General features: G+C 40.9%; 1 protein-coding gene across 6 annotated transcripts in view; it reads left to right on the forward strand.

Annotated features, from left to right (window-relative positions):
- Positions 1–20149, forward strand: part of LOC149744010 (BRCA1-A complex subunit RAP80) — a 137205-nt gene extending 117056 nt beyond the window's left edge. For 4 of the 6 annotated variants that reach the window (XM_089905129.1, XM_089905128.1, XM_089905133.1 and 1 more), the window contains 5 exons: positions 14219–14303; positions 16410–16581; positions 17971–18034; positions 19115–19157; positions 19677–20149. In XM_089905129.1, the coding sequence (XP_089761255.1) occupies positions 14219–14303; positions 16410–16581; positions 17971–18034; positions 19115–19157; positions 19677–19887 (575 nt within the window). In that variant the 3' untranslated portion in view covers positions 19888–20149. Of the gene's footprint in view, positions 1–112; positions 11410–14218; positions 14304–16409; positions 16582–17970; positions 18035–19114; positions 19158–19676 lie in introns of those variants that run through there. The other 2 variants (XM_089905131.1, XM_089905130.1) reach the window with 2 other exon arrangements.
- Positions 20150–23951: the final 3802 nt, after the last annotated feature.

Raw genomic sequence — 23951 nt, forward strand, 5'->3', positions numbered from 1 at the left:
GTGATACCTTGGTTGTTTATTAGTGTATTGTTTAGCCTCCATGTGTTTGTGTTTTTTATAGCGTTTTTCCTGTAATTGATTTTTCTTTTTCTTCTTTTTTTTTTTTTTGCAGTACACAGGCCTCTCACTGCTGCGTCGTCTCCCGTTGCGGAGCACAGGCTCCGGACGTGCAGGCTCAGCGGCCGTGGCTCACGGGCCCAGCCGCTCCGCGGCATGTGGGATCCTCCCAGACCGGGGCACGAACCCATGTCCCCTGCATCAGCAGGCGGACTCTTAACCACTGCACCACCAGAGAAGCCCTGATTTTTCTTTTAAATGCCCTTGGTATTGTTTTCTTTTAAACTTATTTATTTTAATTTATTTATATTTGGCTGTATTGAGTCTTTGTTGCTGTGCGCAGGCTTTCTTTAGTTGCCTTGAGCGAGGGCCCACTCTTCTTTGTGGTGCACAGGCTTCTCATTGTAGTGGCTTCTCTTGTTGTGGAGCACAAGCTCTAGGCACACAGGCTTCAGTAGTTGTGGCATGCAGGCCTTAGAGTGCAGGCTCAGTAGTTGTGGCACACGGGCTTAGTTGCTCCTCAGCATGTGGGACTTTTCTGGACCAGGACTTGAACCCGTGTCCCCTGCATTGGCAGGTGGATTCCCAACCACTGTGCCACCAGGGAAGCCCTCCTGTAATTGATTTCTAATCTCATAGCCTTGTGGTTGGAAAAGATGCTTGATACAATTTCAGTTTTCTTAAATTTTCCAGGGCTGGATTTGTGACCTAAGATGTGATCTGTCCTGGAGAATGTTCCATGTGCACTTGAGATGAAAGTGTATTCTGTCGTATATGGGTGGAATGTCCTATAAATATCAATTAAATCTATCTGGACTGTTGTGTCATTTAAAGCTTGTGTTTCCTTATTTATTTTCTGTCTGGGTGATCTATCCATTGGTGTAAGTGGGGTGTTAAAGTCCCCCACTATTATTGTGTTACTATTGATTTCCCCTTTTATGGCTGTTAGTATTTGCCTTATGTATTGAGGTGCTCCTATGTTGGGTGCATAAATCTTTATAATTGTTACATCTTCTTCTGATTGATCCCTTGATCATTATGTAGTGTCCTTCCTTATTTCTTGTAACAGTCTTTATTTTAAAGTCTATTTTATCTGGGTTGAGTATTGCTACTCCAGCTTTCTTTTGATGTCCATTTGCATGGAATATCTTTTTCCATCCCTTCACTTGCAGTCTGTATGTGTCCCTATGTCTGAAGTGGGTCTCTTGTAGACAGCATACATATGGGTTTTGTTTTTGTGTCCATTCAGCGAGCCTGTGTCTTGGTTGGAGCATTTAATCCATTTACACTGAAGATAATTATCTAGATGTATGTTTCTGTTACCATTTTCTTAATTGTTTGGGGTTTGTTTTCGTGAGTCTTTTTCTTCTCTTGTGTTTCCCACCTATAGAAGTTCCTTTAGCATTTGTTGTAAAGCTGATTTGGTGGTGCTGAATTCTCTTAGCTTTTGCTTGTCTGTAAAGCTTTTTATTTCTCCATCAAATCTGAATGAGATCCTTGCTGGGTAGAGTAATGTTGGTATTTGGTTGTAGGTTTTTTCCTTTCATCACTTTAAATATATCCTGCCACTCCCTTGTGGCCCTCAGAGTTTCTGATGAAAAATCAGCTGATAACCTTATGGTGATTTCCTTGTATGTTATTTGTTGCTTTTTCCTTGCTGCTTTTAATATTTTTTCTTTGAACCTAATTGTTGTTAGTTTGATTAATATGTGTCTTGGTGTTTTTCTCCTTGGGTTTATCCTGTTTGGGGCTCTCTGCACTTCCTGGACTTGAGTGACTATTTCTTTTCCCATGATAGGGAAGTTTTCAACTATAATCTCTTCAAATATTTTCTCAGACCCTTTCTCTTTCTCTTTGGCTTCTGGGACCCTTTAGTTCAAATGTTGGTGTGTTTAATGTTGTCCCAGAGGTCTCTGAGACTGTCCTCATTTCTTTCCATTGTTTTTTCTTTATTCTGCTCCTCGGCAGTTATTTACACCATTCTATCTTCAGCTCACTTATTTGTTCTTCTGTTTCAGTTATTCTGCTATCGATTCCTCCTAGTGTATTTTCCATTTCAGTTATTGTGTTATTTATCACTGTTTGTTCTTTTTAAATTTATTTATTTATTTATTTATTTTTCGTTGTGTTGGGTCTTCGTTGCTGCGCACGGGCTTTCTCTAGTTGTGGCGAGTGAGGGCTATTCTTCATTGTGGTGCGCAGGCTTCTTATTGTGGTGGCTTCTCTTGTTGCAGAGCACGAGCTCTAGGCATGCGGGCTTCAGTAGTTGTGGCACTTGGGCTCAGTAGTGGTCGTTTATGGGCTCCAGAGCTCACGCTCAGTAGTTGTGGTGCATGAGCTTAGTTGCTCTGTGGCATGTGGGATCTTCCCGGACCAGGGCTCAAACCCATGTCCCCTGCGTTGGCAGGCGAAGTCCCAACCACTGCGCCACCAGGGAAGTCCCCATCACTGTTTGTTCTTTATTTCTTCTAGGTTCTTGTTAAACATTTCTTGTGTTTTCTTGATCCATGCCTCCATTTTATTTCTGAGATTTTGGATCATCTTTACTATCATGACTCTTAATTCTTTTTCAGGTAGGTTGAGTATTTCCTCTTCATTTATTTGGCCTCGTAGGTTTTTACCTTATTCCTTCATCTGTAACATATTTTTTTGTTGTCTCTTTCTTTTTTATTTTTGATGGGTGTGGCTGTGTTCCTGTCTTGCTGGTTGTTTGGCCTGAGGCGTCCAGCACTGGAGTTTGCAGGCAGTTGGGTAGAGCCGGGTCTTGGTACTGAAATGAGGAGCTCCAGGAGACCTTACACTGATTAGTATTCCCTGGGTTCTGAGGTTCTCTGTTAGTCCAGCAGTTGGACTTGGTGCTCCCACCACAGAAGCTCAGGCCTGACCCCTGGCCTGGGAACCAGGATCCTGCAAGCCACATGGGGAAAAAAAAAAAAAAAAGGCAACAAACAAAAAGGAGTAGAACAATAACAAAGAATAAAAAATATATTAGAAAAATATATATAAATGAAACAACAATAACAAGGCATAACAGAACCACAACAGCAAAAAAAAAAAGCCAGAAAAGGCCTTGGCATTGGGGGTCGCGGGGGAGGGGGCTTAGGCTTAGGACCTGTGCAGCCAGAAAAGGCCTTGGTGGGGGATGCGGGGCCTAGGCTCAGGACCTGCACAACTGGAAAAGGCCCTGGGGGGTGGCGGGGACGGGGCTTAGGCTCAGCATGGCCGGAGGGGGCCCCAGAGGGCAGAGGTTCAGGCCCAGGATCCCAGCAGGCTCGCTGGGGCCTGAGCGGGGAGGGGAAACGCTGGCTGAGTTCTTCTCTGATACCCCGAAGGTCTCTCCCTGTCCCTGCTGTTCCCCTCACATGGGTGGGCTCCTCCGGACACGGGGACCCCTCCCCTCCTCCAGCTGCCCCTCAGGAACACCAGCCCTGTCTGACCTCCACTTCTACCCCCTCTCCCTACCACATCCTACCTGGTCACACAGGGGTTCCTCCCATCCTCTTAGGTGTCCAGGGTCCCCCACCAGCACCTGGTAGGTGCCCTAGTTGTGAGGAAACGTGAACTCTGCGTCCTCTTACTCCACCATCTCGACTCCGCTGCCCATGGTCTCCTGTTCTAAACTATAATTTCTGGAAACTTCTATTTTTTTTTTTTTTTTTTTTTTTTGCGGTACGCGGGTCTCTCACTGTTGTGGCCTCTCCCGTTGCAGATCACAGGCTCCGGACGCACAGGCTCAGCGGCCATGGCTCACGGGCCCAGCCGCTCTGGGGCATGTGGGATCTTCCCGGACCGGGGCACGAACCCGTGTCCCCTGCATCGGCAGGTGGACTCTCAACCACTGCGCCACCACCAGGGAAGCCCCTGGAAACTTCAATTTTGATTTGAGGCTTGATCAGATTCAGTTTAGATTTTTTTTTTGACAAAAGAGTAGCTCATAGGTGGTATTATATATTTCATACTGCATCAGATTGTGAGAAACATACTGTCTGGTTGTCTTTCTTTTATGGTGTTAAGATTGACTAGTGGGATCAGCCTAATCCATCCATCAGAAAGCCCAGCTTTCAGCTAATAGTCATTGATGATCGTTGCCCAGATCTGTTATTTCATTAGGGGTGTCTCTCAATATTAAAATAAATTTTTAAATTGTAAGACTAGTCTATGCTCATTGAAAAAAATTGCAACATAGAAAGATAATCATCCAAAAATAACCACCCGCCTAATTCCCCTACCCCAATTACAGTTAACATTTTGGTGTATTTCCTTTCAGTTTTTATTTTGAATTTCTGCATAGTATTTCATTCTGTATTTGAATACTGGGTTGTTTAAAATTTTCATTATTATAAATAATGCTTTGATAAAATATCTTTGTCTTATGATCTTGTCTAAATGCAGATGATTCCCTCAGAATAGAATTCCAAATTTTAATTCATAGGTCAGAAAATATGAATTATTTAAAAATTCTATATATATATTGTCAAACTGCTTAAATAAAAATGCCAGCTGTTAAAGAAAAAGATTGTGCTATAAATATTATGCACAAGTATTAGTAGGAGCTAGACAAGTGACTGTTTTTCTAAGGTCTCTAAATTATTCAGTACCTCATAGATTGAGGAATTTTGTTCATAAAAATATAATGGTTGTAGACCCTTTATTTCTATATCCTAAGTAGGAGTTTATGGTTTAAGGATTTTTCTCAGTATTAATTCTTTCCTTGAAGTCTCAGGGTGGTGGGGGCACTGCCAAGCTTTTTTTTTTTTTTTTAATTTATTTATTTTTGGCTATGTTGGGTCTTCATTGCTGAACGTGGGCTTTCTCTAGTTGAGGCGAGCAGGGGCTGCTCTTCATTGCAGTGCGTGGGCTTCTTATTGCTGTGGCTTCTCTTGTGGAGCATGGGCTCTAGGCATGCGGCCTTCAGTGGTTGCAGCAGGCAGGCTCAGTAGTTGTGGTGCACAGGCTTAGTTGCTCTGCGGCATGTGGGATCTTCCCGGACTAGGGCTCGAACCTGTGTCCCCTGCATTGGCAGGCAGATTCTTAACCACTGCGCCACCAGGGAAGCCCCAAGCATATTTTTATATGAGTAATTTTGCCTTCTATGGAAAAGTGTTGAGGAAACCAGGCTAACACTTCAAATGCAGGGGTCAGCTATAGCAGCAGTAAAGACTAAGGTCAAGAGCTCAACATTCAAGTGTACCTTCTTGAGAAAGCAAGGTTATCTCTAAACTTGAAAAGAAATTGCTACAACTTGAGTAGGGACAGGGCGCTTGTGTGGCTTCTCTGTAACAAAGAGGGCAGTTTGGTATTGTGGTACTGGCTTTGGAGTCTAACAGACTTGGAATCATATCTTACCCCAGGTATTTACAGGATTGAAGCCTCTGAGCCTTTATTTTTTCATCTGTTTGTTGGACCTAGTGATACGTGCCTTTTTTAGGGTTGCTTATACTTAGGAAGTATCAACATAGTCATTAGGATTTTTTAGTTAGAAGCTATCACTAGTAGAATAAGGTTATTAAGTCTAGTACCTGAGAGAATAAGAATTTGTTTACTGAATGAGGCATATAGGGTCTTTTTATTTCAAGAGTATTTCAAATTGAACACCTGCCTCACACCATATACAAAAAATATATTGAAGACGTAAATGTAAGTACTAAAACTATAAAACTGCCTTGGGGTAAATTTTTTTTTTTTTTAACAATTCCTTTGTGAATTTTATTTATTTATTTATTTGGCCACACCGTGCGGCTTGTGGGATGTTAGTTTCCTGACCTGGGATCGAACCCGCATCCCCTGCATTGGAAGCAGAGAGTATTAACTGCTGGACCGCCAGGGAAGTCCCTAGGGGTAAATATTCATGACTTTAGATTTGGCAGTGGATTCTTAGATATGACACCAAAAGCACAAGCAATGAAAGAAAAAAATAGATAAATTGGACTCCATCAAAATTTAAACGGTTGTGCATCAAAGAACACTATCAAGAAAGTGAAAAGAAAACCTACAGAATGGGAGAAAATATTTATAAATCATATATCTGATAAAAGTCTAGATTTCAGAACATATACAAAATTCTTACCACTCAACAACAAAAAGGACTCAGTTAAAACAAAACACTTGCATAGACGTTTTCTCTAAGAATATATACAAATTGCCAGCAAGCACATGAAAAGATGATCAACATAGTTAATCATTAAGGAAATGTGAGTCAAAACTATGAGATACCACTTCATCCCCACTAGAATGGCTATTAAAAAAATGAAAATAACAAATGTTGGTAAAAATGTGGAGAAATTGGAACCCGGGTACACTGTTGGTGGGAATGTAAAATGGTGCAGCTGCTATGAGAAAAAAAGGAATGAAGTACTGTCACATGCTACGATATAGATGAAAACATATGTTAAGTGAAAGAAGTCAGTCACAAAAGCCCACATATTGTATGATTCCATTTATAAGACACGCCCAGAATAGGCAAACACATAGAGACAGAAAGCAGATTAGTGGTTGCCTAGGGCTGGGATCCTGGGGGGAAAAGGAGAATGACTGCTAATGGGAACCTGTTTCTTTTTTAGTTAATGAAAATGTTATAAAATTGGTAGTGGTGATAGTTGCACAACTCTGTGAATATACTAAGAATAAACTAAGAGCCATGAACTGTAATTCAATGAATTATATAATATGTAACTTTATCTCAATAAAGGTATTATATTGAAACAAAAAAGAATAGTGACAGCAGAGTCAGGCTGGATATTGAAAGTTTGAAGATAGCAGAGAAGATGTGAAACAATCTCTGGGAGAGTAGAACAATAAACTGACTATGGAGACATATTAGGATTGCTAGGCTGTATTGAGGGGCCGCTTGAGGTTTTTGGTCTTAAATATATTGTGAGCACCATCAGCACTATTGTGCTGCTTAGGTGGGGCACATAATAGGTGGAGAATTGGATTTAACCAAAATTGGGTTTTGCTAGGGAGTACAATAGAAATTAGAAATAAGTTGAGAAAATATTCAGGGGAATGGTTGGTAGAATAACCATGAGATCTAAGTTAGGTAAGAAGGAAAGTGAGGACGTGACAGGATGATGGACAGTGAAAAGGTGATAGCCTGGAATTAGACATCCTAGTGGGACTGAAGGATTATTGGAGTTAGGGTATTAGAAGGAGTGAGCTGGAAAAGACAGGTGGTGGTGATGTTGGAAGTGGCATGATTATTACTGACAGGCTCAGTCAGGGTTCCTCACTGGAACCACAGAACACTGAAAATGAATCGAATGTTTTCCTTACTTCTCCCGAGGATGGTACATAACTGGTTGGTACTATTCTAGATGCGGAGGACAGAGGTTAATGCATTACATACAATGGATACCTGAGGACATTAGGCTTACTTCTCTCTCAGAAATCCCACTTGAGAAAGGCTGAGATGGTATGATCCATGGGAGCTGATAGCAAAAAGGTAGAGGAAGTGAGAGGACAGATACTGAATGAATCATAGCTTAGGTTGAACTACAGAAACTGCAACTTTCATATTCTTCAGTCTAATATGTACATATTAAAATCACCAAGAATGATGGCAAGACTGGCAAAAAGAAAGACAGCAAGTGATATGTTAAAAGTTTCAACAAATAGCCAGGAAAAGGGGTGGGCTGGGTGACCAGGAGGATAGTAGATGACTTCTTCAAGGTGGAGCAGCAGGCGTAGCAGAATGGTTTGTGCTTCAAACCAGGTTGTCCAGTAGTCTGGAAGCAACAACGAAGAGTAAGAGGATATTTACCCCACCTCCAGGTCAGTGGTATTGTGTTGTAAGGAAGAAGAAATAGCCAGTACCTGAGAAGGTACAAGGAGAAGCAGTATGCTCAGAGGACAGCCATCTTTCAGTTCGAGCAAGAAGATGAAAGAACTTCCACAGAGAGGGTTAAGAATATTGAGGATTTTTTTGATCACTGACCCTAATTCCAGAGGGCAGAGTCATTTTGAGAGCAGGAATGGGAGACTGAGCCATACTAGAAAAGTGCCCCCAGATGACAGATTAGAGTCGTGGGATGAGAATCTAGGTGGTGAGAGAAGCTATGGGGAGCTTGAATTTCTTGGGGGTGTCCAAGGTAAACAGATTTAAGGCAAGATAGAATTAGTCCTGTTTATCTCCGCAGTGCTAGTCAGTGGAACTGTCTGCAGTGACAGAAATGTTCTTTATTAGTAGACTCAAACATGGTAGCCACTAGTCACATGTGGCTATTGAACGCTTGAAATGTATAATTCATGTGATGAAGAGCTGAATTTTAAATTACATTTAGGGGGCTTCCCTGGTGGTGCAGTGGTTAAGAATCCACCTGCCAATGCAGGGGACACGGGTTCGAGCCCTGGTCCGGGAAGATCCCACATGCCACGGAGCAGCTAAGCCTGTGCGCCACAACTACTGAGCCTGCACTGTAGAACCTGTAAGCCACAACTACTGAAGCCTGTGCACCTAGAGCCCGTGCTCCGCAACAAGAGAAGCCACCTCAGCTAGAAGCCCGTGCACCGCAATGAAGAGTAGCCCCCGCTCACCACAAGGAGAGAAAGCCCACGTGCAGCAATGAAGACCCAATGCAGCCAAGAATAAAATAAATTTATTAAAAAAAGAAAAATAAATAAATTACATTTAATTCTAATTAAGTTTTAAATTTAAATAGCCACATGTGTCAGAATGGTAGATAATGGTTAGTTCTGTTGATAGCCTTTTTGTTGGGACTACTCTCGTAGGGAAGGCTGGCAGCATTGAGGCAGACAACATGCAGGTGGAGCAGGCCTTCCCTTTTTCCCCTAACATCCCACTGAGAAAGTGCTAAGCTGGAGGATTGGCGGTCTTAGCAGGAACGTAAACAACTCTGTGGCCTCCCATTATTTTCTGCTGATGTGGTTTTGAGGTTGAGGGAGACAAACTGAGAGTAACCACTGTCATGCTGCCAAATCTCTCTTCTTTGTATACATAATTTTCACTTAACTCAGGGAGCCATTGCCTTCACTGTTTACAGTTCAAGGCCATATGTTTTTATTTTTGATTGCTTGTCTGCTTAGGGTTTTGGAAATAAGTGTGTGCTGATGTTTACATAGTATTGGTAATTGTTCTGTAATGCTTTGGTTATTGTTCATTTTGTTTGTACAAATTAGTATGGGAACCACTTAAGACTAAGACCTAACGCAAATTATAGACAGGCTGGTAGGTGTGTTCTAAAGATGGGCTTAAATCTTTGGCTAAGACTAAGAAATAAATTTGGAAGACTAATAATGAGAATTATATAATAATAAACAACTAATGATAATCTGAGTGCTTTCTGTGGGCTGAACACTCTTACAACTTATTTGGATTATTTGATGTGATCCTTACCAAAACCCATGAAGATAATGCTATTATCATGTCATTTTGTGGGTAAGTCACCTGATACTCAGAGAGCTTAATTAACTTGCCTAAGGGAACACAGTCGAGTCCTAGCCTGGAGACCATTTTGTCCAACTCTAAAGTTGGTGCACATTATTCCACTGTGTGCTACTGCTTCTTTGCATCTTAACAGTGCCAAGCCAAGTCCTAAGTGCAGTTCCTTAGGGCGTTTTCCATCTAGTGGTATATAAAGGCCTGAGTTAATGGTCGTAGGTTTATAGGTGGCTCTCTCAGCTCTCAGTGATGTTCCTCCTTTCTGTTTTGCATACCTTGCCCAGGTAGTTGCTTTCCTGGTAGTTGTCTTCAGACACCATCGTTCCCTTTTGAAATCTTTGGCTGTTGTCACCAGCAGCTAAGTTTTTGGATTTAAGTTTCATACTAAATTCTCTGCCTGCTGCTTAGTTAAAATGGCTCTCTCAACACTCATAAATCAGAGTAGCAGACTCCTTTAGAGCAACTTATACCTTTCTTCTTTGTAGGGGCAGTAGTTTTTAAAGGAAAAATGTAGCTGCAGGGGCCAGTCCAGTCTGCTCTGATCATAACATTTAATAATAGAATTAGCATATAAGTCTCAGCCATCTGCCAAGTCTCTTTTCCACCTGCCCACTTAGCACTTATCACTTTCTCTCTTCCCTCTTTTTCTCTTTCCCTTTACCCTCTTATTTCCCAGGAGAGCAGCCTGCTCTTATAGAAGAACATATATTACTTTAAAGTAAAGCTCATATTGCACTTCTGGTGCCATGTTTCTTTGTTATTTTAGCTTTGTGATCTTGGTCAGTTTATTTCATCATCTATAAAATAGAGTTAGCGATATATGCCTTGCCAGGACCATTGTAAGGATTAGAGATTATGTTTTTTAAGTCCCTGGCACAGAGAAGGTTCTCATAAAACAAGAGCCCCTTTTTCCTGTGAATCCATTGCTGTGATTTAAATTGACAAGTATTTATTAGCATCTAATCTATGCTAGACTCTGCTGGGGATGGTGACGAGATCAAGACAAAACCCAGAATCTCTGAATTCAGAAGGTTGTGTGATGTAGAAAGGAGACTGACATATAAACAAATAACAGAAATGTGCTAGGTGCAGAGGTATATATAAAGTGCTATAAGCAATTAATTCCTTTTCCAGCCCTGTTTGTGGAGTGGTTTCCAAGTATTTCTTTTGGGAAAAATCCTTGGTAGTCAAGATGGGTAATAAATAGAAAGAGAGAGAGAGGGAAAAAAAAAAAAACCTTAGAGGTTTCTGTAATCAGAGATGCAAACATTTTAAGAATTGATTTCAGCAAGGCACTTGATAAAATCTCTCATAAAGTCCTTGTACATAAGATGGAGAAATGTGGGCTGGCTGATAGAATAGGAGGTGGATTTTGAAGGTGGTTATACGACTATGTCCAGGATGTTTTTCTCCTGCAGTACTTTATTTTTATTTATAAAATCTCTGGGTTGGAGGGAGCCTTAGAAATAGATCATCTACTCTAACTTGTGTCTAAGACCTTGCTGTAACCTGATCTCTTTTTCTCCCTTTGAATTTTTTTTTTCATACCCATGATTCATTTATTTTTTAACTGGAAGTTTGTGCTTCTTAATCTCCCTCACCTATCTCTCTCCTCCCCCCACAGCCGCCACCCCCCACCTCCCTGGCAACTACCTGTTTGTTCTCCGTATTTACAACTCTTTCTGTTTTGTTATGTTTGTTCATTTGTTTCACTTTTTATATTCCACATATAAGTGAAATCATAGTATTTGTCTTTGTCTGACTTATTTCACTTTGTATAATACCCTCTAGGTCCATCTATGTTGTTGCAAATGGCAAGATTTCTTTTTTTATGCCTGAGTAATATTCCATTGTGTGTGTGTGTTTGTTTGTGTGTGTGTATATATATGTATATGTGTGTGTGTGTGTGTATATATATATATATATATATATATATATATATCACCTCTTCTTTATCCATTCATCTGTTGATGGATACTTAGGTTGCTTCCATATCTCGGCTATTGTAAATAATGCTGCAATGAACTTGTGGCACATATATCTTTTCGAATTAGCGTTTTATTTTCTTCAGGTAAATACTAGGCCTTTTAATTTTTTGTGTGTGTCTGTGTGATACGCGGGCTTCTCACTGTTGTGGCCTCTCCCATTGCGGAGCACAGGCTTCGTACGCGCAGGCTCAGCGGCCATGGCTCACGGGCCCAGCCGCTCCGTGGCATGTGGAATCTTCCCGGACCGGGGCACAAACCCGTGTTCCCTGCATCGGCAGGCGGACTCTCAACCACTGTGCCACCAGGGAAGCCTGCCCTTTTAATTTTTAATTCAGTAGTACAGAAAACTATATAGTGAAAAATATGCCTGCCTCCTCTTCCAGTCCCCAGGTGTCCCTGTCATCCTCCCTAGAGATAAGACATTATTAATAGTTGCTTCTGTGTATGATCATGTTTTATTATATGTATCTCTTTACACCTTGTATTATAGTTATTTGAATGTATGTGCTGTCTCCCTTAGTAAATTGTAAGCTCCTTAAGAGCAAGAACCATGCCTCATAATTTCCTATATCTCCCCAAACTTACACATTGAAGATTATCAATAAATACTTGCTTGATTAAGTATTTAAAGGAAATTTGGACTAGGGGAAGACAGGCTTCTCTGGTAACATGCCACAGTTTTCTGTGTCCTTGGCCATATCTTTAACAGTCATTTTTCCCCAGTGACTTGGATGAACATGTAGAAAGCATGCTTGTCATATATGCAGATGACACAAAGCTGGGAGAGCTAATAACATCAGATGACAGAATCAAGACTTCACATGATCTCAACTGACTGGAATGTTCAACTGAAAAGAATAGGGATAAATATAAAGTCCTGTTAAAGGGGAAACATACCCAACAACTTAGTTACCCAAGTAAAGAATTAGGAGACCTGTCTTGATAACATTTTTGAAGATGATTTGGAAGGATAGGGGATAGATCTTAATTGACTTTACGCTCAGTTGAAGCCAGTAGAATACCAGGATTGTCAATAAAGTAAACACAGCCTTGGCTGAATTAGTAGAATATGAGTCCAGACAAAGCAGCTTGTGGTTCTTGTGCTCTCTTTACTGGTCAGACTGCTTGTTGGAATATTGGGTCCATTTTGAGGTGCCACACATAGAAGACTGACAAATTGGGTTGTATGTAGAGGAGATTAACTAGGAAGGTAAAACATGGGTATAGGAATCAGACAGATCTAGACTGTTCTGGGTTCTTCTGACTAGTTGTGATAGCTTGGCAAAGTCAATTCCTTTGAGTTTGTTTTCATACGTTTAAAATAGGGCAGAATAATAATACCAATCTCCAGAGGATCATTAAAAGGATTAGAGCTACCCTAGGCCCTCAAAGGTTCTGCAGTCCAAGTCTTATTAGTGATTGGCTTAATGACTAGATATAGTACCTGTTTTGAAGGTGGTTACATTTTAGTGGGTCAGCCAACTGAGTAAAACCAAGATTGTAATGTAGCTTGTTAAGTGTTCAAAGAGCTGACTTGTGGAAAAGGGGGTAAACTTATTCATACAGCCTCCAGTAAATGCAGATTAAGCCAGAATTGTTGTGTAGCGGTAGAATGGGCTTACCTAGGAGGAAGTGAATTCTCCTCAGTGAATGGATATAGTTGAGACTGTTTAATCACTTGTCAGGGTTGCTTATAGAGGCATTTATATGAGTGGGAGGTTGGACTAGAAGGATAGGTAAACTATGGCCAGCCAGGAGTCAAATGTAGTTAGACATCTGATTTTATAAAGTTTTATTGGAACATACCACACCCAGTTATTTATAATGTTGCCTATGGCTGCCTTCCTGCTATAATGCAGAGTTGAGTAGTTATGACAGTTAAGGCGATGTGACATATCGCCTTCCAAGCCTAAAATATTTACTGCCTGGTCCTGTACAGAAAAATTTTGCTAACCCCTGGTCTAGGTAAATGCTTCACAACCTAAATTATTTTGTGAACTGATAAGCTTTCTAAATTCTCTGTCATGGGGATGTCAAGTGTCAGGAGGGACAAAGGCAATATTTGAAGTGAGATGGTCACAGTTCTTCTTGTTAACTCCAAGGAATGAAGACTGGAAAACAGTTGGTTAATTAACTTCCAAGACCCTTTAAGAGAGTATGATTTGATAAACAGACACCTTTTGCTATGAGAAAAGTATTTGTATGCCACTTGGACTAAAGTTGTCTATACCCACTAGAATTAGGAGGTGGTCCTATTGTAGTGGAAAAGACTGGTTGTGTTAACTGTTCTGAGCTCTCATTTTCTCACTTGTAAATGGAACACTTTTCAGTTTTGTAAAGATTGGAGCTAATGTAGGCACTCAGATTTAGCTGTCATTGCTATATATCATAAAGCATCTTATTGGAGTATATGTGTCACAAAGACAGAGTTTTCAATGGTAAAGTATAAATCCTTCCCCCTAGTGCTGCAAGTTAGGATAGTACACAAAAACCTTTCTTGGTGTGGACTAGATCTTTAGATCTAATGGCAAGTAGAGGAAAAATAGATCTCATTAGCAAATATGGGAATATCTTGCTGCTGGCAGTTTCAGTCCATATTATGCAAGTAATATTCTCTGTACTAGAAAGGCAGAGGTTTCCCAGTCAGTCACCTCTCCCAGTGGAATAGGATTTTAAACTTTTCTTCTTCAGGTACATTTTGTCTTTTATATTTAGAGTCTACTGCCAACTAACAGTTTTTCTTTTTTGTTTTGTTTCTTTTTGTTGTTGTTGAAAGTGTTGACTCGGAGACAAAAAGAGACTAAGAGAAAGAGCAAGAGTGACAGTGGGACAGCTGCTCAGATTTCCCTAGACATTGACAAGTAGGTATACTGTGTTTACGGAGCTCTTGCTTATTAACACATACCATCACTTAGACCGAATAAGAGACCAATTTCTCTCTTACCCTGGGTTTCTTCGACCTGGCAATCACTTTGTTGCTTTAATGCCTGTATTTCTTTTTCATATTCCCAGTTTATGTCAGCATAAGTGGGTGGCCTCTGTATCCCTTTTTGTTACTCTGAAAAGACCCTGCCACCCACTCCACTTCCACATTGCTCTTAGCTTTCTGTTTTCTTTGAATTTGCATATTGGTGTTTGGTGCTTTGGGGAAGCAGTGTGCTATTTTGCAATGTAATGGTACAGAAGTTGAGTTGCAAGAAGTTGGGCAATATTGAGGACTTCCTTGGGTTGTGGGTTGCAGCTTGACTAAGAAAGCACATTCATTACAAAGGGAGGCAGGGGCAAGGGGTGGGTCAGGTATAAATGCTACCTCCTGAAAGTAAAGACATCACCAACAATACATTAGAGCAGTTAGTCATTAGAAACATTTATCTTTGAAACACAGATCTTATCTTAGATCCTAAATTTCATGGCTGCCTTCCCTAATTGAGTTGAGCAGAGCTCCACTTGCTTCTTTTGGAATCCTTCTGTCATGCAGTCATTTTTCTAGGACTGTATTCATCACACTATTGCAGTAATTTTTTTCCTTTCGTTTTTGACATTTCTGTCTCCGTGGCTAGTCTGTGAGTTACTTGAAGGCAGATACTTGTCTTCATTCATGTTTATATCCCCGGCATCTAATAAAATGTGTGTGAGACAGCAATAACAATAATACGTGTTTGTTGAGCTCTTAATATTATGTGCCAGCCGCTGTGCTGGGTGGTTTATTTACTTTGTAACTATCACAATAGCTGATAAGGTAGTATTCTTTCTTTTTTAGAAATAGATATAGAAACTGAAGAGAAATTATACGTAACTGGTTAAGATCATGTGGCCAGAACTGGCAAAGTCTACCTGACTCAAAAACTTATGCTTCTTTTACAGTGCTGCTGTCTCTCATGTAGTAGGGGGTTAATAAATGCTTTTTACATTAAATAATAAACCTTGAAAGGTACACTAGTGTAGCTTTTCTCATAAGTCAGAGTTTTACTTGTATTCTCTCTAATGATTAATTACTTGAGAGACTTATTTCTCCTATTTTAAAGACCCTCCCAGAGAAATTTTTCCTTAAAGGCAATCTAAATCTTTCTGTAGTAACCGAATAGCAACGGCCAGAAGTAGAAGCTTTGGAAAGTTTTCTTTAGTTTCTTAAAACTAAGATGATTTTATGAGTCAGGCAGACCTGGCTTCTGACAGTTATTAGCTATAGGACTTCGAGGAGAATAGTACCTTCCTAATAGGGCCCACCAATTAATTGAGAAATTGTGTTTAAAGGGCCTTGTACCAGTTCTCACCACAGAGAAAATACTTCATAAATGTTCATTTTCTTCCTTTGTCTCCAGTGATTCCATTTTTACTGATGCCTAATAAACCTTACCTCAGGGACACAATTTCCTCTCTTTCCACAAACTCTACGATTATAAAAAGATAAAAATAACTGTATATATGAAGTTGTGCAAAAGCCTCTGGCAGAACCACATGGTTTTAGTAACTTCCTAGTGGATGTTGCAGGTTGTAGAATTAAGGAAGTCAGCATATAGACGGACTTGATATACTAATCAGACAAGTTCATCTACCGTGGTAAAAATGTCATTTTGATCTAACGCTCTTGGTGTTCCCTTTTCTGTCTAAATTTTAACTTCCCTTTGAAGGAAACGATTACACTTAATTTGAGAAGAGTTTGACTGAAGTCTGGAGAGCAATTAGCATTGTTTGAGATAGTTAGAAGAGCTGATTTCATTATCATCCCACTGCCACAACAGCAGGGTAAGAGAAACAGCCAGGGAAAACCACTAATCACTCAGTCCTTTTGATTGGCATTGGGTTAGTTTTATTGGCAATCCTGCTGAGCGAATCTGCTTTGGTTGACATGTCTTCTTCACGGAATAACTTTAAGACATAAAAACACAATTTGAGACGTATCTAGGAGCACAGAGGCAAAAGCAAATCTTAAAACTGCCTTTTCTCTCTTTCTTCTGATTGGCTAGGAATGAGAAGTGTTATCTCTGTAAATCCCTAGTCCCATTCAGAGAGTATCAGTGTCATGTAGAGTCCTGTCTCCAGCTTGCAAGAGGTGACCAAGGAGATGGGCCTGAAGAGGGTGATAGAGTATGCTCAGCTGTGGAGGGGAAGCGTCCACAACGGCTGAGGAACCCAAAGGTATGTGTGGAGTGTTTTAGGAAAGGTTACCTAACCCTCCACAGTTCTGTTCTGGGCTTTTTTCCTCCCTCCTTCCTTCTTCTTCTGTTTATCTTGAAATAGGATTTGTGCTTTTTAAAATTATTTTTTCTTTTAATTAAAAAGTAATATATACTCATTGTAGAAAATATGGGAAGTTCAAAAAAAAGTATGAAGAATAGCGAAATTATCATCCATAAGTTAGTTACTCAAAGATGACATCTTCTAGTATTTTGGCCTATTTTTTTCTAGTCTTTTTTAATGCATGTTAATGTAATTGACACCATATTATATATGTACATATACATATATGTGTACATACGTATACTTGTATGTGCATATGTATATATACACTTACAATTGTAACATAAACACCTTCCTGGGTTTATTTTTAAACTGTTTTTTAAATTACTCTTAATGTTTGTATCACACAGTCAATTAACCGTTCTCATATTATTGGACATTCAGATTGTTTTCCAGTTTTTCTGTATTATAACGCTGTGTTTAAAACATTAAATCAGTCTTTGTACCACTGATTATTTCCTTAGAATAGATTTCCTGAAGTGGAGCTCTTAGGGCAATGGGTATAAACATTAAAATCTCTTGAAACATACTGCCAGATTACTTTCCAGAAAGTATATCCAGTTGTATACCCACTGCCAGGAACATACAGTCAACTCTGTTGAACACCTCATGTGCCTAGCCTTATTAGGAAACTGTAGGATGTGGTCCTGGTCACTGGGAAGTTGTGCTTTCTGGGCTTTGTGATTAGAGATCAGGAAGAGCAAGTCTTGGCTTAGAGATCAAAGATAAAGCAGCAGCTCCATGTCCAAGGCTTACTGACATAGCAGTCACTGAACACTAAGATGGAGAAGCCATTATCTGTCATGATGAAAAAAATATATGAAGAAAAGTATGAAGAATCAGGGGAAATTATCTTTTCCTTATATGAATGGGGTGATGTTTAGGTGGTAATTTGGAGTTAGGGCTTACGGGTATGTGCTTATACCATAGAGCTAGTTTTTTCTCTGTCATCGCTGCCTCTAGAAGCTAATTTGAAACTGTTATTTTCTATTTTAAATCTCTCCAAATCTATCATAGGTCAAAGGTTACTGTTCTCTAATATGATCTTGGTGGAATGATTTGCCTTGACTCTGGTATCCATTCTTAGATATATTCTTGGCATAAAGACGTATTCTTTTAATCATATTTGCTTTTTTACTGTGTACCCTCGTTTATTAGAAAGCAAAAGACTTTCCTACAGCTGTACCCCTACACCTCTTCTCTCCTGGAGATAGGTGTGATCTGGGCTAAGGAAGTTGTATTTTAGACTCTCTGTGTAACCCTTTCATCTATTTTTCTCTGTCACAGGAAAAAGGCTTCAGTGAAGGCCGACTCCTTAGTCTCTTGGAACAGTCTGAGTACAAGACTACAGGTGAGGATCCCAGGACCAGTTTTCTGAGCTTCTGTCTGAGGCCTTCTAGTAAAAATAGCCACTATCAACTCCCCTGACTTTTTGCTAGAGTTATGTGGTTGCACATTTGACCCAGTCAGCCAGCCTTTGAGACTTGGTCTAGGTCATCTCTCCCTAAAGAAGATGAAATACTCTGTCTTATTTATCATGTGTTTTGTTTCAGCCTCTATAAAGCTTGAACTTTCTACTTGCCTTTTGAACTGGGGAAAAAACATTTCCAAATCAGAGCGGAATGTGGTACAAGCCCTAAGTACCTCCTAAAGGAATAGGCATTGAAAACTAGTCATTACTGTCATCTCCTAATGTTTTGTGCATCATTCATGTTACCTTTAGCATAGTGTCTCAACCTCTGTTCCTGAGGGACTGTAGGAAGTAATTCTGTCTCTGTGCCTAATATTTAAGCAGGAGTAGAGTGGATTGTTTAAGAGCATTGCATAGAGTTAGTAATACCAACTTCATAGATTGAAAGGATTATATCTAGTAAAGCTCCACACATATTCCCTGACGTAAGTAGGTTCTTGATAAATGTTAGCTGCCATTATTACTGTTGTTGTTGTTAATAGTTGCTATTGTTAAAATTTACTAGATGTAGGTGGAAGAGGAACTTTTGCTTAGGTCTGGTGAGATTTGCTTCCCATCTAGTTCTAATAGTTCATTCCCAACAAGCAAATCTGTTGTGCCTTCTGATGACTATAAAAAGGCAGCCTCTCTGAGCCCCATAGCCTGCTGCCTTTAGGTCAGCAGGCTGTGAATCTCTTCAGGTAGCAGATTTCCCTTGGCAACTCCTTGTTCCTCAAGTCCAGATTTGAAGTAGATTTATTCAGTGGTTATTCATTCAAAAGTGTTTACCTCTGTACTTTTGCAGGTAAGCCTGTTGGATGCTAATGCTCACATTCCATTTGTCTGGGGATTGGGGATCTGAGCTACCTGGATAAGCCTGATGAAGAGCAGTGCCCAGAACATAGGAAGCACACGATCAGTGAAAAGTGTTATGATTACAACACCACTAACAACATTATTACTTTTTCTGTCCTATCACAGATGCAGAGATAAAGACCAAGTTTTCAGAAACAGGAACCTTCAGGTGAATTGGGGTGTGCATTGAAGTGTGGCTGACAGCAGTTCTAGAAAAGTACAGCCCTGGTCCTATGTTCTGTGTATAGTGTGATATTCAAACTGTTGAAGTAGAAAACTGTGGAACTGTGTGACTGCTCTCTGTATAACTCTGTGCCTGCCATATATCTGGGCTGAGAATTGGATAACTACCTCCAGTTCATTCATGGTGTCAGAACAAGCAGAGGAAAAGCTGTCTTACTCCTCTTTGCCTCTCTATCCCCACCCAACCCTTGTCTTCTGACTTAAAATTCAAGCAGCTTGGGAATTTGGGTCTGAATCCTCATTTCTTTACTGCCCAACTGTGTGGCTTTGGGTATATGATTTACCCAGTGTCCTCATCTGTGAAAGGGAAATGATAGTACTTATCTGATTGGATTATTCCAAAGATTACATGAACTAATAGAATATGTAAATACCCCTGGTACACATACTTAGTGCTTATTAGTAGGTGTATATTGAATTCTGATTTTTTTCTCCTTCTCTCTAGGGTGACTTCACCAGGGGTAGAAGAGGCAGGTTGCAGCAGAGAGATGCAGAGTTCCCCTGCACATCTCGACTTAAATGAGTCTCCCATCAAGTCTTTTGTTTCTATTTCAGAAACCACAGATTGCTTAGTGGACTTTAAAAAGCAGCTTACTGTCCGGTCAAGTAGCCGGACGCGGACCAAAGCAGGCAGAGGAAGAAGGAGGAAATCCTGAATTTCTAGGGTCTAAAGGTTGACAAAACCATTAGCAATAGGGGTGGGCCATGTTCATTAAGCCTTAGTGGTCTCCAGTTCATTGTTATGCAAGTTTTGGCCCTGCAGTTTCTACCACCAGCACCCACTCAGTGTTCTGGTTTTTATGTTTTCTATAAGCTATACAGACAACTGTGTGTAGTATTCTGTTTTATAACAGTCTGTTTGAATTCACTTATGGTTAAAAAGAAAATTTAAATATATTTATCTATGTTTGTATGAAATTTTATTTCAATAAGATGGAGATTTTCCTTTTTTTCTCTGGGCTTAGGGGAGGGATATTTTAATTATGGAGCTAGTTCTCAGACTCATAAATTGCATGTTTCGGAATGAATTCCATTACTGGTCTCTGACATACTGCCTATATTCACAAAATGTGTAGTGCACAGTTCTGAACACTGTGTGGTTACTCTTGACTTTCTGTGACATAATTCTGGAAGATGCCAGGGCATTGAATTCTACTTCTGTTCTGCTGTCCTTAACATTCAGTGACTTGTCATCTCATCTTGCTGCCTCACCCAGTTAAGAATTCTCAGCCAGAGCATAGGACCTTTGAGGGATATGTCTGACAATTCTTGCCAGGAGTTTGTAAGTGAACTCTAAGTTATTAGTTCCTATACAATTACTTTTTCTTCCTAGATTAACCAGTGGGGATGCCTTGCATATTCACCTGCTAAAACTGAGATTGGTTCTCTTGCCATCAGAGGTCAGAGCAGCAACAGGAAATAACTTCTATTTCAGTTCATTAGTAGAGGAGTGCACATTCTCAACCACATTACCCAGGACCTTCCAGTGAAGAGCAGAGATGTGGTCTATCCTCAGTGCACAGGCAGACTCCAAAGATGAGAGGATGTTGAATGGCAGAAGCAACTGCCTGAGGGAGATGACCAAACAAGGATGTTGAGAAAGCTAGCTTTGGCCCAAGTTGATTTGAAGGTGTAGTGGGAGATGGTATGAGGTGGCTGCCGACCAGGAAAGGATCCTGGGACAAGATAAACAGGGCACTACTCACACTTTCCTAACTTCTGACTTACCAAGTCCAAAAGTTTCTTTTCCTTTATTTTAAAACAAACATGAAGTGTGTGTTAGACTGAGGAGTTCAGAGATAGCTAGATGTAAGGCACAGCACAGGCCTTTAATGCATTGTTTCCTGCCTAGCTGCCGTTGCACACAAGCTCTTTGAGTTAGAAGAAGGCAGGATGGCAGGCTCACCATGTCTTGGTGTTGGATGGCACTGACATTGTGGCCAGCATCACATTAATATTGCTGTTATTTTTTGAGCAATTGCTATGGTTCAGGCAATGTGTGTACCTTCATTTATTCCTCACAGCAACCTTATGAGGTAGGTATTATCCTCCCCAATTTTCAGATGAGGAAACAAAGGTTCAGAGTAACAAAACCACTTTTTGTCCATGGAAGTGAGACCACAGTGCCCTGCCTCATCAGTCCTAATGAAAATGCTGTATTTTGACTCTAGTACTGATTATTTTCCTGTTTTCCTTCTGAGAAATAATTTGGCCCATCAGCTTAACTCTCACTAGTTTTCTCTCAGTAAATGGCAGTTTATTGGAGGTAAAGTTCCATAAACAGGGAATAGTATGTTTATCTCTCTGCCTGAAGATAAGAAAAGATAAAGGGCTGATTCTAGAAAGTGAATTATTTAACTTAAAATTGAGCAGTCTCCCTAGAACATGGATCAGTGGCAAATTGTTGGAGGAGGGTGTGGATCAGCAGGACTAGTACTGGTCAGCTTATTTATTAACTAATGTGGAGTCAGGGGGAAACAGCCATCTCCCCAGGCCCTCCCAGCTCTATCTTTGGTAAAAGCTGCTCATTTGTCTTATTCTCCCAATACCAGTGGTTTTGTGGGAGGGGCCTTAGTAAGACAGTGAAGAGACAAAGTCAGTGAAAAGAGTATGACATCAACCTGAGTCTGAACCCGTGCTTCTGATACAAGTTAACCTCTGTGAGACCTAGTTTCTTTTTCTATAAAATGGGAAAAATCTTACAGGGTTCTAAGGAGTAAGATAACGTGGGTAAAAGCACAGTATCTGTCTCATAGAAGGTGAGTGAATGGCAGCATTCGTTACTCAATGTGATGCTAGTTTTGTATGTCATAAGTAGTGTTACAGTGAGAGGAGGAAAAGCCAGAGAGAGGTGAAGAGCAGATGTGAGAGGATACAGTTCGACTACCTTAGTTCCATCAAGCACCAGCCTTCCACAGCAAGCTCGGGTGTTTAGAGCTTGCCTAGGACCCCTGGGTTTTGGGGGTTTGTTTCTTGTTTTTGTTTTGCTTCTTCCGAAAGGTGGGAAGCAGCTGTTCTGATGGTGTTGTCAATTCATGAAGAGCTGGGAAGATCCAAGAATTTCACAAGCTATTGTGATAAATTGGGAAAGAGAAGGTAACTTCTGTGTTAGGCACTGTGGTTGTGTTATTTCATTTCATCCTTATAACAGCCCTCTAGCAGAGGCTGTGCCTTGCGCATTTCCCCTGGGCACTCACTGTTCTATTACATACCCGCAGGGTCCTATTGCAAGAACCTGTAACTCTCTGCCTTAGCACTTCTCTAGGCTAGTGTGTGGCACAGGCTGGGAGTGCCAGGGAGTGAGGGCCCCTGAGGCAGCCATCAGCCAGTAAAAGATGGAAGTTGGAGGATAAATTCTCCAGCTTCCTCACCTTAGGTGGATGCATTCTATCTGTCTCCCAGAGTTCCCCTGTGGGATTGAGCCTCAGTGGCTCCCAGCAGCAACTTAATTATGTATGCTCTATTGGCTTCCTTCCCTTCCTATCTCACTTCCAACTCCCCTGTCAGTGCTTCCTGGATCAGGGCTGGGACTAGGGTGAGGGGCCCTCACTCTTGGGTTCATGTAAAGGCAGCGTTGACACTTGTGTGAACCTAAGAGGGATTCTCTACATTTTATAGCTAGGCACTTCACATGCATTGCCCTAATCCTAATCCTGGCCTGATTGCTTCCCAATTAAACCTTTTGCACTCAAATTAGGTCTGCTTCTGGAGGAGCCCAACCTAAGGCATTAGTCTCCATGTTTTATACATGGAAAACTGAGGCTCAGAGAAGTGAAGGAATTCACCTAGGTCATACAACTGGTAACTGAGATGGGATTCAAACCCACGTCTGTCTGACACCAGTGCTGATTCTGTCTACTATACCATACTACCTCCTACTTCCCACTTGAGTCACAAAACTCAATGGAAATTTTAAGTTTGGGTGGGCTCATTCTCACCTGTGAGGCAGAGAAGCTTTGGCCCTAAGTTGATTTAGAAGGTGGGAATTGGGGTGAGGGGAAGGCAGGTAAGTAAGTAGATGGTAGTACCAAGTGGGAAGATGGAAGAATGTATAAAACCCAGAGTGGAAAGGCTGCTGAAGCCGTATGTACCAGGAAGGCAGGAAGAGGTTACTTATTTCCTCTCAGTTTCAAAAGCCCTGGACTATTGAGGTTGTGGGAGGGCTCTTCAATTTAACAAAAATTAACTGATATCTATCCCACGTTAGATATAGAACTGGGCCCTGGAGCTCCAAAGGTAAATAAGAATCATTCTTTGGGAGCCCATAGTACAGTGGGGGGAGACAAACAGATTCTTTTAATAGACTGTAGTTTATGCAATGATACAAGATCAAGACACTATGGGATCAATAGACAGGTTGCTACTCGGCTGGGATTAGGGCCAGGAGGAACTTGTCTAGGAAGGCTCCCAGCACTGGCGATGTCTGAGGTGTAATTTAAAGGATAAGGAAAAGTTAGGTGAAAAGGCTGGAGAGCGCAAAGGGAGAGTCATTCCAGACAGATGAACATAAACAAAAAACTAACAGTAAGAAGCAGCTTGATGGGTATAGGAGAGCTGCAAGGCACATTGGAGTAAAAGGGCATGGAGGGAATAGCAGGAAGCTTATTGGTGCCTGGCCGTGGGGCACTGTGAGCTGTGAGAAGCAAGCCTGTGAGCACATCGGAGCAGGGAGGGCCTGGCTCTCATCCCAGCCATGGTACCTGGGCTACAGCCCACCTTT

Source organism: Delphinapterus leucas, unplaced genomic scaffold, assembly GCF_059928025.1.
Source record: "Delphinapterus leucas isolate spDelLeu-1000000601 "Yukka" unplaced genomic scaffold, BTC_Dleu_Yukka2 spDelLeu_asBTCV2_sq25, whole genome shotgun sequence".
NCBI lineage: Eukaryota > Metazoa > Chordata > Mammalia > Artiodactyla > Monodontidae > Delphinapterus > Delphinapterus leucas.